This window comes from Apus apus, chromosome 21, assembly GCF_020740795.1.
Source record: "Apus apus isolate bApuApu2 chromosome 21, bApuApu2.pri.cur, whole genome shotgun sequence".
NCBI lineage: Eukaryota > Metazoa > Chordata > Aves > Apodiformes > Apodidae > Apus > Apus apus.
The window spans coordinates 5257877-5275762 of NC_067302.1; the positions used below are offsets into that span (position 1 = coordinate 5257877).

General features: G+C 51.7%; 2 protein-coding genes across 3 annotated transcripts; one reads left to right on the forward strand and one right to left on the reverse strand.

Moving 5' to 3' along the window:
- The first annotated feature begins 575 nt into the window (after positions 1-575).
- On the forward strand, positions 576-7068 carry SYNC (syncoilin, intermediate filament protein). Its single transcript, XM_051638067.1, has 4 exons — positions 576-618; positions 2949-4224; positions 5163-5287; positions 6474-7068. The coding sequence occupies exons 2-4, from the start codon at positions 2956-2958 to the stop codon at positions 6535-6537; spliced, it is 1458 nt and encodes a 485-aa protein (XP_051494027.1). The 5' UTR covers positions 576-618; positions 2949-2955; the 3' UTR covers positions 6538-7068.
- Positions 7069-8005: 937 nt separating this feature from the next.
- RBBP4 (RB binding protein 4, chromatin remodeling factor) lies at positions 8006-16825 on the reverse strand. Of its 2 annotated transcripts, none has more exons than XM_051638076.1 (12): positions 16644-16825; positions 15639-15786; positions 14483-14628; positions 13054-13227; positions 12231-12346; positions 11909-12069; positions 11686-11812; positions 11497-11574; positions 10320-10396; positions 10142-10199; positions 9933-10043; positions 8006-9077 (listed from the first exon to the last, which is right to left on the reverse strand). In XM_051638076.1, exons 1-12 carry the CDS (start codon positions 16657-16659, stop codon positions 9012-9014), a joined length of 1278 nt encoding a protein of 425 aa, XP_051494036.1. In that variant the 5' UTR covers positions 16660-16825; the 3' UTR covers positions 8006-9011. The 2 variants fall into 2 exon arrangements, with proteins under 2 accessions (XP_051494036.1, XP_051494037.1); XM_051638077.1 differs by having other exon boundaries at positions 15639-15783; positions 16644-16792.
- Between the last annotated feature and the right edge of the window lie 1061 nt (positions 16826-17886).

Below are 17886 nucleotides of genomic sequence, written 5' to 3' on the forward strand. Positions count from 1 at the left end.
CGGCAGCCGCTGCCATCGTCCCCCCCATCCCCTACAAGGGTTTGTTGGACCGCACGACCCGCAGGTTTCTTCCCCCTTGGCAGTTTCAGCTCCAGATGGATATTTATACACCCAACTTGTGCGAATTAACGGCATTCCTCTCCTGTTGAGTCAAAAGTCTTGGAGCAAATAGAGGCACCTCGTGGGGAAAAGAGAAAGGGGCGGGGGGGGAAGTGAAAGGGAAAGGAGGGGAAAGGGAGGATAAAAAAAGAAGGTGGGTTGTGCTGAAAAAAGCAACAGGATAAAAAAAAAAAAAGAAGAAAAAAAAGAAGGAAATAAAGAATCCACCTAAATTTCCCTTTAAAGCTCTGATCCCAGGAGTTGGGCACGTGCAATAACTTCAACCTGGATTTTGGAGGGTGGGCGGTGGGCAAGGCGTGGGCAGGGGGTGGTGATGGTGGTGGTGACGGTGGTGGTGACGGTGGTGGTGAGGCAGGGATGGGGCCGGGGTGGCACTGGGCGATGTCGCAAGCTGCGGTGAGCGTTGCTGGGTGATTTTGGGGCACGTAAACTGGAGACTTCCTGGGCGGCCAGCACCGACTTCCTGAGGTGCCGCGGGGGGATCGGGCCCTGCTGGAGGTAGGCTTGGTTTGGGGGGTGGCTGGGCCGAGCACCCCCTGGCCATGCCAGCACCCCGGGGCTGTTGCAGCCGTGTCCGATAGAGCTAAAATAATGTGTTTTATATAAATAGAAGCTAACAATATCACCGCTGAAGGGCTGATTTAGGGTTGGGGTGGGGACGGTGGGGATGGGCACTGTGGGAAGGCAGAGCTGCAGGGACAGGGGGCAGTGAGGGGGCAGTGAGGGCAGCAGTGGGGGCAGTGCCCCTGCCAGGCACCCAGGAGCATGGGCACGGCCACCGCGAGGCTTTGCGGAGCCAAACGCCACCGTCCCCACCCAGGGACGGGCTGTGGGTTGGAAGGGGAAGCGCAGGCTGTGCTCTGCCACTGCCGGGGTGCTTGCGGGGTATCTAAAGATCCCGGGGTTATTGGTATTTCATACATTAATATGCTTTAATTAATGGGATGGGGAGCACTTGCCTGTGCGGCCAGGGCCCAGCTGAGCACCCTGCTCCGTGCACAGGGTGAGGCAGCAGCACTTGGCAGCCACGTGCTGGGTTCTCCAGCGTTTCCCCTTGCAGCCACCCATGGCAGAGGAGACTCCCCACAGCGCCCGGGGGCACCCCAGTGTCCCCATCCCGACCCCTTGCACCCTGCCCGGGACCCCAGCAAGATGGGACCCTGCAGTTCCCTGGAAGGACCCCCCAGAGCTGCGGGAAAGGGCTCGTTTGAGGCAAATCTTCACCTTAAATCACGGGTGGGAAGAGCTGAGGTGGGATGGAGAAATGCAGGTATGGGGGGGATATGCTCCCCGGGATGCGGGCTGGCTGAGCCCAGCCCCTGCGGCTGCCTCTGCTGGGGGTGGGAGGCTTGGCCTTCCCCGCCCTCCTCCTCCTCCTCCTCCCGGGGCGGAGGGAGGCAGCTGGCACTGCAGGCGGTGGCCAGGAGAAGCGGCTGCTCGGGGGGAGTCTGATTTCCAGCCCTGTTTATTAATAACCCCCTCCCGCCCCATGCTAAGCCCAAGTGCAGCGCAGACCCGGAGGCACTGGGCTCCAGGGGAGGAAGGTAAGAGCCCAGCTCTGGGGGAACAGAAAAAGGGTTGGGGGGGGCCCCATGGGCGCGGGATCCTTAGCGAGGTGGGGGGCAAGGGGGCTGCCAAAGCCTGGAGTGCAGGGATGGGGTGGGGGGGTCTGAGGTTCAGCATCCAGGGAGCATCCCTAGACCCCCAGGAGGGACTGGGAAGGGGGGATACAGTCCCTCTGGGGTACCCAGGAGTGCTGGGGGGCCCTGGGACGAGGGGTGCTGGGTGGGAGTGAGCCTCCCTGCCCCACTGTGAAGGCAGGAGAGCTGTCCTGCCTCCCACCCCCGCCCCGCCGGGACAAAGCAGAGCCCAGAACTTTGAAAAATAAGCCCTGGCACCGGAGGCGGAGGGCAAGGAAAAAGGAAGCAGAGCCCTTTCCCCACTTTCCCAGGCGCTGCCCCTCTCCAGCCGCCCGGCCCTTGGGTCCGAGGCTGCGATGTGTCATCGCTGCCGAAAACTACCTTATTAGGAGAGAAAGTATCGGTGAAAATCAGTTCTTTCCTTAAAGCCGTTGCCGAGAGCCGAGGGCTGCCCGTGAGTGCCAGCCTGTGCTCATTCCTTGGGGAATGACTAGACATGAGCTCAGCGGCGTGGCCGGGAGGTGAGAGCATCTCACGCCGACCCCGGCTCCTGGAAGCAGCAGGAAAATCCGCGGCTCATCCCTGAGGCTTGTTCTCTCCATCCTTCCGCAAATAGCAGCCGGGAGAATGTAAGGCACGAGGTTTTGGTGGTGGCAGCTGCAGGTGCCGGGGCTGGGGGTGATGCCGGGAGGGGATGACTCTGCAAAGCCGAGCCCGCCGGGGCTCCCGCTGCAGCGGCTGCCGCTGCCTCCGGCGCCGTGTCCGCGCTGCTTCCCCCCTGCCCAGCCATCCCGGAGCCCGCCCCAGCTTCTGCAGCACATCCCCCTGCCGTGAGGTTACGCCACAGGGCTAAAACCCCGGCAAGTTTCACCGGGAGAGCCCGCGGTGTGTTCGGCAACCTGGGGGAAGCTGGATTCTTGGCACAGGAGCAGCCTCAGCGGTGGCACTGGGGGAGACTGGGTGTGACAGGGTGGGAGGTTCTCCTCGGCGCTGGAGTAGCTCTGGGATTCCGGGTCCGGGTTTGCATCCCTCACTCTTCCCCCACTGCAGTCACTTCTGGAGGGTTTTCTTCCCTTATCTCCGGCCAAAGCTGGTAGTTTGGGTCAGGGCATCTGTGCCTCGCAGGGTGGAGAAGGGCTGAGAACTCTTACACTTATTGCTCTGGTTCATGTGTCCTCTCCTTTCCAGGGACCTGATGGCAGAGCCCAAGGCCCCTCCAGAGCTGCAGCTGGAGGAAGCTGGAGCATCCTCAGCCCCTCAGGGAGCAGCTGCTGCTCCACACCCAGACCTTTCACTCAGCCCCTCAGACCCAGTGAAGGGTGCGGGGGTGACACCCCTGCATGGGGACAGCCCAGACACCCACCAGGAGCTGCAGGCAGACTGTGGGGACATTTCCTTGGAGCTAAACATGCCAGGGACCCAGCTGGACGAGGATGTGACCAGAGCCGAGATCCTGCTGGACGTGGATGAGGCAGGAATCCCGCTGGACGTGGATGCAGATGGAGCAGAGATTCTGCTGGATGTGGATGCAGCAGGGATCCCACTGGATGTGGATGCAGGTGGGACAGGGGTCCCACTGGACGTGGGTGCAGATGGAGTAGGGATCCCACTGTACATGGAGACAGACGGGGCAGGGATCCCAGCTGATGTGGACGCAGACGGGACAGGGATCCCGCTGGACATGGATGCAGAGGGGGCAGGCAGCCCTCTGGATGGGGGTGGTGTGGAGCAGCCCTGCCTCAGCCTCGAGGAGCTGGGTGACTATTTCCAAGAGTGCATCGAAGCTGTGGAGCAGCTGGAGAAAGAGAGAGACAACCTGATCACAGAGCTCTCCCAGCTCCGGGAGCCGGCGCTGCAGGAGATCCGCCATGCCCACCAGGAGATCCAGGCAGCCTGCAGGCTGCTGGCCAAGGTGGAGCTGGAGAGGGACAACCTGAAGGATGAGATCCGGCAGATCAAGCAGAAGCTGTTCAAGGTGACAAAGGAGTGTGTGGCCTGCCAGTACCAGCTGGAGAGCCGGCGGCACGACCTCTCCCAGCACGCTGCTTACCGGGGAGAGCTGGAGAGCCAGGCTGGGCAGCTCTCTGGTGAGCTGTCCCGGCTGAAGGAGACCTGCGAGAAGGAGAAGGAGGTTTTGAGGCAACAGCTGGAGGCTCCACCATGTCGGCAGGATAACCTGTACCTGCAGGAGAGCCGCCGGCTCTCCATGGAGTTCGAGAGCTTCGTGGCAGAGAGCAGGCGGGGGCTGGAGGAGCACTACGAGCCCCAACTGCTGCGCCTGCTGGAGAGACGTGAGGCAGGGGCCAAGGCACTGCAGGAGATGCAGGGGGAGATCCAGGGGATGAAGGAAGCCCTGAGGCCCTTGCAGGGGGAGGTCAGCCGGCTGCGGCTGCAGAACCGGAGCCTGGAGGAGCAGATTGTCCTGGTGAAGCAGAAGCGGGATGAAGAGGTCGGGCAGTACCGGGTACGTGCCCCAGCCAGGCACCCCTCACACTCTCATCTCTAGGCATTCCTTGCAGGAATGTGGATGCTGAAGGTCTCGCTGGTAGGGCCAAGGGGAGGAGCAGGGTGGAGGGATGGAGGTGGAATTATCTCCTGATGGTTGGAGTCAAAAGGATCCCCCACCCTGGCATAGGCCGGACGAGGCAGCAGCTCCTGGGCACATGGAAAGCTGAGGTTACAGGGGTGTGGTGGGAAAGTGCTTCACCCAACGAGCTCCTGGGCTAAAAGGTTTCTCCTGATTATTTTCTCACTTGGTTTCAGCCTGCCCCATAGAAACAGCCCCACCAGATCCTGCCCTTCCCACTGCCAGGAAGGTTTTCACCCCCTGTGTCCACAGCCCAGGGGCTGGGCTGCCTTCTGAGGGCTATTTCTGGCTGCTCCAGGCATCCCCCCCCAGCCAGCACCTTGTCCTGAGGGATGAGGCAATTCAATATCTACAAGAGCACATTTGGCAAAGAGGCTCCACAATTAATCCCCTCCCTTTCAACACTCCCTGTTCTTGGCCTCCAGTTGCTGCCTCCTCCCACCCTCGCGGAGCAGTTTCTAGAAGCTAGAAGTTGTCCCAGAACCCATGACACTGCTCCTCCTGGATCCTGGGGTCCACTCTGCCTTGGAGAACAGGACATTGGGGCATCCCTGAGGTGCCCCTACATTTTCTTTTTCCCAAATTCCTTTTTTATCTTCTCCTGACTCGTGGGTTTATACAGTCCTGACAGCTTCTCCAAACACACACAGAGCAGTCTGGGGGACAAAAGCCAAGAGAAACATAAGGACCTAACGCATCACAACCCAACCTAAGCTCCCAACACCACGTCCAGGCAGATCCTCCCCATGAGAGAGCAGGCACTGAGACAGCCTTCCTCCCCCCAGCTCATCCACTCTTGTCTTCTCACTCCCCAGGAACAGGTGGAGGAGCTGGAAGACAGGCTGAAGGAGCTGAAGAACGGGGTCCAGCTCCAGCAGCGCAAGAATCAGGAGCTGGAGGAGCTGAGGACCAGCCTCCACAGGGAGCTCTCCATCTACAAGTCCGTTTGTGTCTCATCCCCATGACATGGAGGGGCTGGGGAGGGGCTGGGAGGAGGAGGATGATGGAGAGGACAGGCTGGTGGTCACACAGCTATGGGACACCGTGGGCTTTTGCTCCTGGTCCCATGTGTGGGCAAGAGGTCTGGTGGGGCAGCACAGGGGGAACTCCAGACTCTTTGTCATCCAGCACACAGGAGTTTGCTGGACATTCCAGTACACAAAGAGGAGAAGTTGCTTTCCAAGAAGCTGGCATGGCAACTGAAAGTGCTGGTTTCCTTAGGAATCTGTGGAAAGGAGCTGAGGTCTGGGTTTGAGACACGGCACTGTGGATGCTCCTCAGTGAGAGAGATTTATCTTCTGCTTATCACCCTCTCCTGCTGGTTCCACTCAGATCTTCTTTGTAACACAGGATTTTTCAAAACTCCAGAAAATGCCCCAAAGCCTGTGGACTCCCTTACTCACCAAGCATTGTGCAGTTACATGTCACCCAGTCTCAGCTGAACACACTCTTCATGATTTTCTGTAGCTTCACTGTTTTTTTTTAGCATTTTGTTTCCCACTTCTCCACTCAACCCTCCCACAAACAGGTGCAGTTTTCCTTTTGCCCAGGGAAGGCTTCAGCCTTGCAAGCAGAGGGAAGATTTGTTCCAGCCTCTCACACCACCAGCCATTCCAAGATGTTTTAATGAGTTGATTTACATTTATGGTTCAGACCAGATCCCCCCAACCCCAGGTCTTTGCTGCTTGGGGTCCTTCTAAGTCACGGGTCTAAATCACAGATGAGTGTTAAAGCCTGGGTGAAGCAGTGTGGCCTCCTAAGCCCTGGCCACCTACACCCTGCTGTCCCTGGAGGTGATTTCTTGCCAGGACACCTCACCACAGTTCCCATTTGCACTGAGGACCTCAGAGTTAAGCTCAGCTCGGAGCTGCATCCCCCCTGGCTCACACCAAAAATGACATTCCCTGCTGGTAGAGCTGGTTTGCTTGCCAAGGGCTCTGGAAGGGCTGGGCAAGGTCTGCACACTCACAAGACCCCATCCCGAGCCAGTTTAAGTGTTTCCTCATTACTTTTCTTCCATACTGTGAAAAGAAAGAATGCTTTCCAGAAATAGCCTGTCCCCTTTCTTCATTTTCTCCACTTGATGTAAATATTTAACAGTCTAAATTTACTTTCTACCCCTACAGGGGCTGCTTAGAAATCTACGGCCACCTTTGCAAGTCAGAAGAAAAAGCAGAGCAGGAGTGTTAGGAACAGGATGGACTTTTCCTCACTGTAGCAAAAATAAAGAACAGAGGCACCTGCAGGGGACATCTCCTCTTGCTGCTTATCCTGCCTGATGCCCCAGCAGCTCCTGGAGTCAGGAATCCCAGACCAGCGTTTTCCTGTGTGTGTTTCTCCAGGTGCTGCTGGTACTTGTGTAGTAAAACTGTTTTTCCACGGGGGAGCAGAAAAATTCTACTTGCACTGAGCAACGGCCGCGGGGTGTGACGGGTCTATGTTCTGCTGGGTTTGGGAAATGTACCTTGTCTTGTTCCACGGGTGGATCTAAACCTGCACTGAAAGGATTGTTCTGGAAGCCAGAGTCAGGAGGGATTGACTGTTTTTTTCAAGTTTACAGGCAAGAGAAGCTTCATCCTTTTAACAGGGTTTTCTTTTGTATTCCAAGGGTCTCTGCTGTATCAGGACACATTCCCCCCCACCCCGGGCCACAGAAACTAGTTTGTGGAGGTTTCCACTTTATTTAGTCTCACACTGAAAATAAAAGTCAGAGTTCAAGGATCTTTGTAGCTCTCAAAGCTGTGTCTGAAATAGGACAAGTGTGTGTGTGTTTCTCCATCCCCAGACATTCCAAACCACCTGGATGTGTTCCTGTGGGATCTGCTCTAGGTGATCCTGAATAGATGATCTCCTGAGGTCCCTTCCAACCCCACCACTCTGTGATGCTGTGTCAAACCAAGGTGCTTGTTCTTACTGTGCTGCAGACTAATAAAAGACAATTCTGTGGTAAGAGCTAAAGGCAGCCCCCAAAACCCAGGGAGCAGCAGGGGTGGGTGCAAGGCAGGGATCAGTGTGCTCCTGCCTCGGGAGATTGACTCACTGCACAAGGAAAGCAGACCCAAGAGGGAGAAGCACCCATGTGTTACAACCAAGGAATATCCACACCAGCACCTGGTCTCACAGGACAAAAACAGGTAGAGACCCTTCCCTTCCTTCCTCTGCTTCCTGAAGATGTGCACTTCACTCTTCCTAAAGCAGTTCCTGCAGAATCATGGAATCACAGGATGCCAGGTGGGGAGGGACAAGGATCATCCGGTCCAACCTCTCTAGGTACTACTCTAGTTTACATGAGGTGGCTCAGCACCCTGTCCAGCTTAAAACTGTCCAATGTGGGGGAATCCACCACTTCCCTTGGGAGACTGTTCCAATGTCTGACTGTCCTCAGGGTGAAAAATTTACCTCTTGTGTCCCATTGGAATCTCCCCAGGAGCAACTTGTGCCCATCACCCCTTGTCTTTTCCATGGGACTCCTTGTGAACAGGGAGTCTCCACCTTCTTGGCAGCCACCCTTGAAGTCCTGGTTCATGCTGATAAGGTCTCCCCAAGCCTCCTTTCCTCAAGGCTGAACCAACCCAGCTCTCTCAGCCTCTCCTCCTCTGGCAGGTCCTCCAGCTCCTCTGCCCATCCTGATCAGAGAACCAGACAAAACTCACAGAGCTCCAGGGCCTTTACGTAGAAAAATTTATTCCATCTGAAGCACTTACACACAGTTAGTCATGAGGAGCACGGAGAGTTGCTGGTGGAACAGGACACCCTAGTGGAAGATGTGCAGGAACTAGTGGTCAAGGACTAACTCCTAAAAAAAGCAGTTCATCCACGTTTCATTTGCTTTACAGACACCAGCTACCAACGCTGTCCTAGGTGACCAGACGTGCCATCTGTGGTGCAGCAGCTGGTAAAAACATACACCTTTACAACTTGGTGGCCCCAAGTTTTAAAAACCATTTCACAGAAAGGAAAGAAATTGATGTGAAAACACAGCTCAAGAAACACACAATAGAGCAAAATACGTGGGAGGTGAACAATGCTCTGCAGGAACAGCTAAAGAACCCAAACTGCTGTCACCCAGCAGGTGGGAGAAAGGGGAGAGGAAGGAATGGAAAACCCAGAATTACCAGTAGAGACCAAAAAAAAAATAGAAATTTAATTTCAGTTCAAGTCAGAATCTGCAAGACTGTTCTGCATCTGCAGAGGCACAAAAATCCACAAAGTACAGATTAACTAAAGGAATCCCAAGACTTCTGAGTTGCAGTGAAGATCTTTCACACTCCATTTCTGAACTGCCAGAGGATTAACACTTGGATCTATCCCCATCTGCTCACACCTTCCCTGGCAGCTCCACCATTAACTGTCCTTTAAATTAAGCAAAAGGCTGTAGCTGTAAGCAAGGTAAAGGCAGAAGAAGAAACAACAAAACCAAGTTTGCTCTGTGTGATGGAGGCAGCTAAAACAGGACAGCCAAGCCCCAGAGCAAGAGGAATCTGAACAAGGAGCTGAGCCCTTTCCTTAGGGATTACTGGCTGGGTTAAGAAGCCTGGTGGTGGTATCTACAGAAGGATGGCTGAACACAAAATCTACGTGTGTCTCAAAACCAGTGTTAAGTCAATATCAGGGTTGAGAGGGAAGAGAAGGAAAAAAGACTAAAAACAGGAAAAGTTTGTCATCTAGGATCCTTGACCTTCTGGATCCACACTTCCTTCAGGGTCTTCATCATTGTAGATGTTCTCTGCCTGCAAGACAAGAGATGGAGGAACTGAAGAAGCATTTACCACCACCCTGAAGAGGATTCCATCTGCTGGAACACTTCAGTAACCTCTGACACTTCTTCATCTGCAGGATCTATCCCCCAGCCCTGATCCCTCAAGGCAGTTTAACATTAAACCAGCAACATAAAACTACCTTTTTCCACACCACGTCTCCAAAATATTCCACAAGTATCCTGTAGATTATTTTAGCTCATGGAAATCTGCCTCCTAAAAACAGAGCCCACTGCCAGACCTGCTGGAATTAACACTCTTGTGTAAGCACTTAGTAAATCTACTTTGCAGCAACACCTTCCAAAAGAGCTACAGTGAAGGCTGCTAAGAATAAAGCCCCTGTGAACCCATCTATAGATAAAAATTAGGAGACTGGTCTTGTCCAAGGTTATTCAAACACAAATTTGTTACCCAAAACCTTCAACACTTGGTGATTTAGGGCCAGCAAACTTTTCCTGTTCACCCCTCCTCCCTCTCCACCCTCGTGAGAAAACTTATCATTTGCAAATATTTCATTCTTGAAGACAACAACCAACAGAAACCCCAGTTTCAGCTCTGGTTCTCACACACAGGCCGTTTTCATTCAAACATGGAAGGGAAAAAATTCCTTCTACACCAGTGTAATGAGAAGCAAACCAGCTTCTGAGAGTTTGTAAACCAGTGTTTTGACCAAAACCTGAGGAGGATTTAACTGTCCCTTGGAGATTTAGGCAGTGCTACAAAGCAAGTCGTGCTGAGAGCTGTAAATAAAACCAGGAATGCTGGAATCCAGGCAGTTCCAACACCATCTCTCACCTGCCCCTTCCTGCACCTCCCCAACCAACTTACCATCTGCCAGACTTGCATGATATTGTCTTCTGATACAGAACAAATTACCCAGGGCTCATTGGGATTCCAGGAGAAATCAGATATCTTTGCAGTATGACCACCATGGATGAACTGGTGTTGGGGAATGAAAAAAAGGAGCATGTTTACAAATCTGCAAGCCAGAGATGAATAATCCATCAAAACCCTCAAGGAGATTCCAAAGGACTTACCAAGAGCTCGGGGGGACCATCCTCAGCATCTTCAGGGGATTGCTCTTCTCCAATTTTACTGGGAAAAAAAAAAAAGAGGGAAGATGAAAAGTTGGGGGTTGGTTTGGTTGGGTTTTGAGGTGTGAGGCAATTCATCAGGAACATTTTGTCAGGACAAGGTGACTCCTTTGGGGTTTACCTCAAGTCCCACACGTTCAGCCTGCGGTCGGTGCCACTGGAGGCCAATATAGTCTCATTATGGGGTGACCACTGGACCTGCAGAGAAGGGTGGGTTTGGAAAGGAAGTTAGTTTGGGGAAGCTGGAGGATGAGAGACATTCACCACCACTGTGTTTTGCATCACAAAAGCTCTGAGAACTCTCATTTAAATATTAATATGCCCAGTAATAATGTTCTAGCACAGGAGGGGGGTTTGTGAGCACTGAGCACCTAAAAGGTGCCACTTGTGACCCTTTCTCCTACACAGTCCAGGAGCCAGGGAGTGCAAACATCTCTCAAGGATACTGAAGTAAAGAGCAGCTAATAAGGACTGCACAAATATCAATTCAGGATTCCTTAAGCACTAGGCATGGTTCACACATGAAAAGAAATCACTCTCATACAGCTGAGCTGCCAAAAAGCTCCCACTTCCTTCTCCTGCTGGAGGTAAAACTCCCCAAAACACACCCCTTCATAGGATCACAGGATTAGAAAGGAACACATCATTCCACATCCAGCCTGACATTTCAGGATTCCATGTGTAATTTTCTTTAGAGATGGCTACAGTCTTAACTTGTAATCCTTCCACCAAAAAAAAAAAAAAAGCAACTCTGCATATTTTTCTTCCAAGTCATGCAGGGGCTGGAAGTGGAAATATTGTATCTGAGCACGTGCTGCATAAGATGGGAAAATTCTATATTTACTCCAGCAAAATGAGCAATTGTTCCTTGTCACAAGATGTTCCCCTGATGGCCTTTAATGGGCACCAGCCAAAGCCTTCCTACAGGACCAAGGGGATGAAAACCATCCCACTGTGCCTCCCTGCCTCAAGCTGCTGCCATGAATAATTGATATTTACTCTGCAAAGCCAGCATTACACCCTTCTGTGTGGGGTTAAAACTTCCAACCTTCTCTTTGTTCCATTCTGTCCCTGGCTTCTGGACACTCTTCTCTACCCTCTGCCCCACACAGAGCCCTGAGCAGTCCACAACAATAAGCCAGACAATTATAAGCAGATGAGAGAAATGAATGTGTGTGGGTTTAAGTGCAAGTGTATTTAATTAACAGGTAGAGTGGGAAAGAATGATTTTCCTTTTTTCCAGACAGCTAAGCAGAGCTAAGTCTAGGTGCATGAAAGATAAAGGCATTTTGTTATACCTGAAATATTTCATCTTTGTGTGATTCAAAAGAGTGCAACTTCAGTTTCAGGTTCCTCAAGTCCCACAGAGCAACAGTCTAGAAAAAAACCAAACATTAAAACATGGTTTGTTGAAGTAAGTAACATAAATATCCATATTTACATGCTAGAAACTAAGCAAGTATGTTCCAAGTTCAAGGCAGATGTACCTTATCAGCTGATCCTGTGGCCAGGATAAACTCACTGTAGGGGTTGAAAGAGAGGCAGTTGACTTCAGCTGTGTGAGCATCCACAGAATGACTGGGTTTGGAGGTGTTGTTTGACCGAGTATCCCAACTGCAGGGGAACACATGGAATTGAAGCACAGGTTTCCACCCCGTTTTCCTGAGGGACTAAGGAGCACTCAGCTCCTGAAGACACCACCCCACTTACATCATGAGCTTCTGATCATCAGCAACAGAACCAAAGAGAGATTCATGGAGCAGGTGCCAGGATACATCCTCCACCACTGCTGTATGTCCTGTGAAGATGGTCTTTGCATCCACCACTTTGCCTTCTTTTGGAACAGCACTAATATCCCACAGGCAAATGGTCTTGAAAAGAAGAACAGCAATTTAAAATCGCATCTTTTGACAGACACTCTTCACCTCCCCTACCTCCTCTCCCTCAAAAACCAACCAAACCCCAACACATTTGACCTTGGCCAAAGGACACAAGGTGCAGCTTGTACCCCAGCCCTATTCAAAACACTCACATGATCATCAGAAGCACTAAGCAGATGCCCACTCAGGTTTGGGTTCCACGACAGCCCATAACCTTCCTTCTGGTGCCCACGAAGACGCAGGTCAGGGTTACACTCTCCAGAAGGGTCTGTAAAGAGCTGGCATAAGAACTCCAGTGCCTAGAATCACTTCCAGCACATCCTGGAATACCTGGCATTAAGTTTTACTGAGCTCTGCTCTGGCATTTTCCACAGGATCCCTCTCTATCATTTAAGCATCTTCCCCAACTGAAGAACCACCTCATTCAAAGACAAAGCAGAGAGACAACACTGAGCTGTTTGTCTTCTTAGCTCCACAAAAGCCCAGGTTTTCCCAAGCTGCTATTTGTATGGGTTTGGGCAGGAAGACCAAGCAATGGCCCATCCTAAATTAGGGCTGTATTTTTCTTCCTCTCATCATTTCCAACTGCACTTTGAAAGTGAGAATGTTACTTCTGATCCTCCCCACAGGCAGCAAAACTAGTTACTCTGCACAATCTTCATGAGTTCAGCCAGAAATGACAATATTCTTACAGAGCATCAGGACAGCAGCTCAACTACCCAGTAATTCATCCACCTCAAACACCAACACACCACAAAACATGCACTAAAACAGCAAAAGCAAAACCTGCCTTTCTATCCACATACTGAACACGTTTCAACTTCAACGTAACATCAACTTTTACCCACTTTTGTCTAAAATCACCAATGACATGCAATCTACAAAACATCTTAGCCTCTTTTTCACTACATCAACCTTTTCTTCAGGACCTCTCAAGGATCTCTGGAGCACAGACATTAAGAAAGCAGCAGCCACCTGGTTTAGAAGGATGTTTGGTGTAATCAAAGACAAGGACATCACTGGATGGAGTCTTGGTAGCAATGATACACGGGTTCTGGGGCATGTAACGGGCTCTGTTCACTTCTCCCTCGTGGTTTATCTTGATTTCAATTTCAATTTTTCCACTGACTGATCCAAAGCCTCCAAACTCTGCAAGTAGGAATTTACAACGTTGTAAATAATAAGCCTGTTTCAGAGCAAGACACAAGGACTCAATGGCTGGTACTGCCAAGCACTTCTTTTGCAACACAGTCACAAGAACAACTGTCACTGAAGGATCCCAGTTTTCCAATGTTGCTTTAAAACATCTGTATTCCTAACACCAAAACATCTGCACTTGGGCCAAGTTAAAGACCATTTCTTCCTGAACTCTTTTTTTTGCTGTTTCAAATTTAACAAAGACATGCCTTAAATTTATAACATGTAAAAACTCTTCTATCTGTAATGAAGATGTGTTGTACATTTCAAAGAGATGGGCTAGAACTGGACTTTCAAACATAAACAAAATTCAGCATTGCAGAACAAAATGCTGGTAGAAATAAACTGCTGCACCACATTTAAGGGGTGGGACTGTAACGTAACTTGCTAAAGTTACTTTATCTTATGAAGTCACAGAAACCTGGCATTTCACAAACTTGCACAGTTTTAGCCAACTTGGTTTTGTTCTGAATTGGAGACATAACATAGAATAGAAACAAAGTATTTATTAAGCAACCCTGTGTTCATGAAAAGCTCTTAAGAAGCACAAAGATCAAAAAATCTAATTGCAAAATCCAGGGAAAAACAGAAGCAAACCTTGGATCATTAAGGTCTTTCAGCAGGTAGAAAGATTAATTCAACCAAGTGAAAATGAGAAATGACCTTCAGCCATGCTGACAGCCAAGTGAGGTTGCAGGAACCATCCAATTCAAGTCTGATCCACCAAACAAAACACAATCTTCTTTTTTTTTTTTTTTGTGCCCCAAGGGGCTGGGGCAATTACCAGGCAGCAGAATCCAGACAGGAGAACAACATGTGAAATGTTATGCTCCTCTGAAAGAATATTCTTTTCCTTGAGTGAAATTCTCACTGGAGGAGTTTATGTAATGGAAAAGTGGTAAGAAAAATACCTATAAGCACTGTACCAGGAAATCCAGTGTCAGTTCCTGATGAGAAACAGGGAGGGGTGAGGTTTTCCCACACACTGTTGCAATAAGCCTGCCACTTTTTCCTCCCCCCATCATGATATTACAATGAGATTAAAAAGAATAATAATCACAATGTTTATAAATAAGGGCACCAATGAGAAAAAAACTGATCACTTCAGAAGCAGCACCTGAACTTTGCTGCCTGAACTTTTGAGGCAAATATTTCTGCTAAGAAAGGTAGGAAGAAGTGGTTAAGAGGCACATCCCTGGTCTCTTACCTCCCTTCTCACTGTCATAGTGTGAAGCATCAAACTGAGCATCATCGTTGGGCAGCTGCACACTGGCAATCACCAGGTGGTTCTGCTCATCTGAGGTGTGGGTCCCCAGCACCAACCTGTGGATGCTGAAATCTTTGCCTTCAGGTCTGCAAGGGAAGAGTTCCAAGAGAAACACAACGAGTTTACAAAGAGTGAGCTGATTACAGTGGTTTTTTTGATGAGTGTCGAGTGAGAAAAGAAGGCTCAGAGGTGACTTTGTTGTTCCAGGACTTCAAGGGGGGCTGCCAAGAAGGTGGAGACTCCCTGTTCACAAGGAGTCCCATGGAAAAGACAAGGGGTGATGGGTACAAGTTGCTCCTGGGGAGATTCCAATGGGACACAAGAGGTAAATTTTTCACCATGAAGACAGTCAGACATTGGAACAGTCTCCCAAGGGAAGTGGTGGATTCCCCCACATTGGACAGTTTTAAGTCTCAGCTAGACAGGGTGCTGAGCCACCTCATATAAACTAGAGTAGTACCTAGAAAGGTTGGACCAGATGATCTGTGAGGTCCCTTCCAACCTCTACGATTCAAGTAACACTCATTAAAGTCATCGTTGCTCTCCTGCTCCAACACCAAACTCTCTTTCTCCAGAGGAAATCAATCTCTTGTCATAACTCAAGATCTCAACCCAAAATTCTAGCAGCAGAACACTCTGGCAGCCCATCACTCCCATGTGTTCCTCTAACAGACCTTAGCAGGTCCCTCCCAGGACGACTCTGAGGACCATGAACACTCTCTGCAGGCAGAACATTGTTATGGAAGCTTTGGACAAAATGGTGATTATGGCGAAATTACACTTTGTTCTATTTTTAAGTAGCATTTTGCTTATTAAAGGGGAGTGTGAAGCTGGCCGAGTTAAAACATGGGAATCAAATTTGTGAAAGTATCTTCTCAAGAACAGAAGGCACTTCCCCAAATCAGAAATATCTGCATTGATGATCCCTCTAGTGCTCATAATCCTCCTCAATCTGATGTGGGCAAAGCAAGGGTGCAAAAAGCAATGAAAACAGAAAGAACTCACAAACTACCTTATTTGAACGAAAAGTTAATTCTAGATTTACCATTTCTTCTGCTTTAAAAGCAAAATAAAATATGGAAAAGGATCAGCTTACCTTGTCACATCAGGAAGCCACTGAGCAGTCAAGCTGGGCCATTCCAGAGCATGGGTCATGACCAGATCATATAAGAAGGGGGTGTTCTTTTTCCATATTTTATACTCTTCATTAATCACACGTTCTTCCACTGCATCATCAAAGGCTGCTGAACGGTTGTTTATTAAAAAAATTCACACAATTAGCCTTTATGAATATATTTGCAACACTGTGAGTGGTCAATTGAATTAAGAGCCAACTACATCACACCCTGGTTTGCTCTACTGGAGTATTTGTTAGATGACTAAAACCCCCTCCGTTGCACACGCTAATCTTTGTTTCTGGAAATAAGGCCGGGAATTAATATTAACTGTGTCCAATTTCGTCACCCCGGAAACAGCAGCGTGATCAAACACTGAAAACTGGTGCCCCAGGGTACCCGTGGCGGCAGAAACCAGCCCTGCAAAGGCGTTCAAGAGCAGGAGGCCCAGCAGCTGCTGCCGAACACACCGGTCCGGCTGCAGCCTCGACCTACCAGCTCCCCGAATCCGGTTTTCCAGGATCCCTCGTTACCCGGTCGCTTCTCTCACACACTTTCCGCCGCCCTCTGCTACCAACCCCTGCCGGGAGCCCCCCGGGAGCCCAGCCCCCCGGAACACCCCTTTGTCTGCAGCAGGCCGCAGCTGCCCACCCCCGCCCGGGGCACGGCCCTTCCTGCCGCCCTCCCCGCGCCCGGCTCCCGGGAAACGCAAACTCCTTTTGTCGGGAGGGATGGAACGGGAAAGGCGGGGGGGGGGAGGGGGGGAAGGCGGGGGGAAAATGCGGGGCGTGCGGGCACAGCCACCCCCCAGCCCGTGCCTCGGGCTGCCCTCAGGGCCTCCCTGCCCGCTCGGAGGCGGCGGGGCCCGCTCCCGGGCCCACTCCCCTCAGACCGGCGCGGGGGGGGGTGGGGGGGCCCGGTCCTTGCGCCTCACGGGGCCCCGAGCGGAGAAGGCCGCGCCCCGGGGCCTGCGCCGCGAGCCCTACCTTCCTTGTCCGCCATGGCGGGGCGGGGGCGGGGAGCGAGGCGGGGCGGGGCCGGGCCGGGCAGGGCGGACGTGCGGCCGGTGCCGCGCTCGCTGCTGGGCCGCGCCGGCCGCGCTCTATTGTTTCCTGCCGCCTCCGCCCGCCGCGCCGCCGCCGCGCGCCCCTTCGCGCGCCAACGCCCGCCAATCGCCGCGCGCCGCCGGGCCGCCTCCGCCAATCAGCGAGAGGCGGGGGGCGGGGAGAAGGGTCACGTGGGAGGGCGGCCGGGAAGAAGAAGAAGAAGAAGGGGGGGGGGGGCTCCTCTGGGAGCCGCCATTTTCCGCGGGGAGCGGGAGGGCGGCGGGGCCCGCGCTTCGGGGGCGTCCCGGGCTGGAGGGGGCCGGGGGCGGCTGGTGGGCGAGGCCCCGGCTTGGCAGAGGGAAGGCTTTTCCTCCGGTCACCGCAGCTGTGTCGGGCCGGGACCGAGCGGGTGTGTGCGGGAGGCTGAGGCCTGGTCCTCGCGGCCCCGCCTGGGGAACGTTGTGGGGAATCCTCAAGCGTCCTCTTGGGTTATCGATTGCTTGTGATCGCTAATAACTTCCCTTCTTTCCCCTAACGCAGTGCAGCAGTGAGCCCTGCTTGGGATGTAAGTGGTTCTGCGTGGCCTGCTGCGGGTGACCTGGCGTGACCAGCCGTGGATCTGACCCCCCGCGGGCAAGGCTCAACAGGCTTAAAATCCAAACGTGTGTTCATCCAGGTTTATTCCCTCAGAAGGCTTCTCGATTTCAGACTTCTCTTTGCAGCATCCTGAGGTGCTTACCTGAAAATAGAAACTGGCCATCCTTTGTAGTCTTGGAGTAAGAACCACTCCTGTTTCAAAGCAGCCCTGATGGTGTTTATGTGCTAGCTGTAATCTCTCATTCACATTATTTGTGGAAGCCTTGGGCCCAGCTGTCAATAAATAATGTAATGCACAAAAATACTGAGAAAGAGCAAGGAATGGTAACTGTACCTGGAGATCTGGCAGGCTCTAGCCTGAAGGAAGTTAGTTAGTCTGAAGTTAATTTGTTCTCCAGTTTTTAAAGGACACTCTGTGAGAAAAGATGCACATAAAAACCCTTGCACTTGGGTGACAGATCATACCTGCCATGCATGTGCTTCCAGGGTTGAAGCCTTAAATGTAGTCCCTGTCCTAAGAGAAAACCAGGCTTCTTTTCCTTAAGAAAAATCACATTTTCACAGATCTTCCTGTCACACCTCGGGG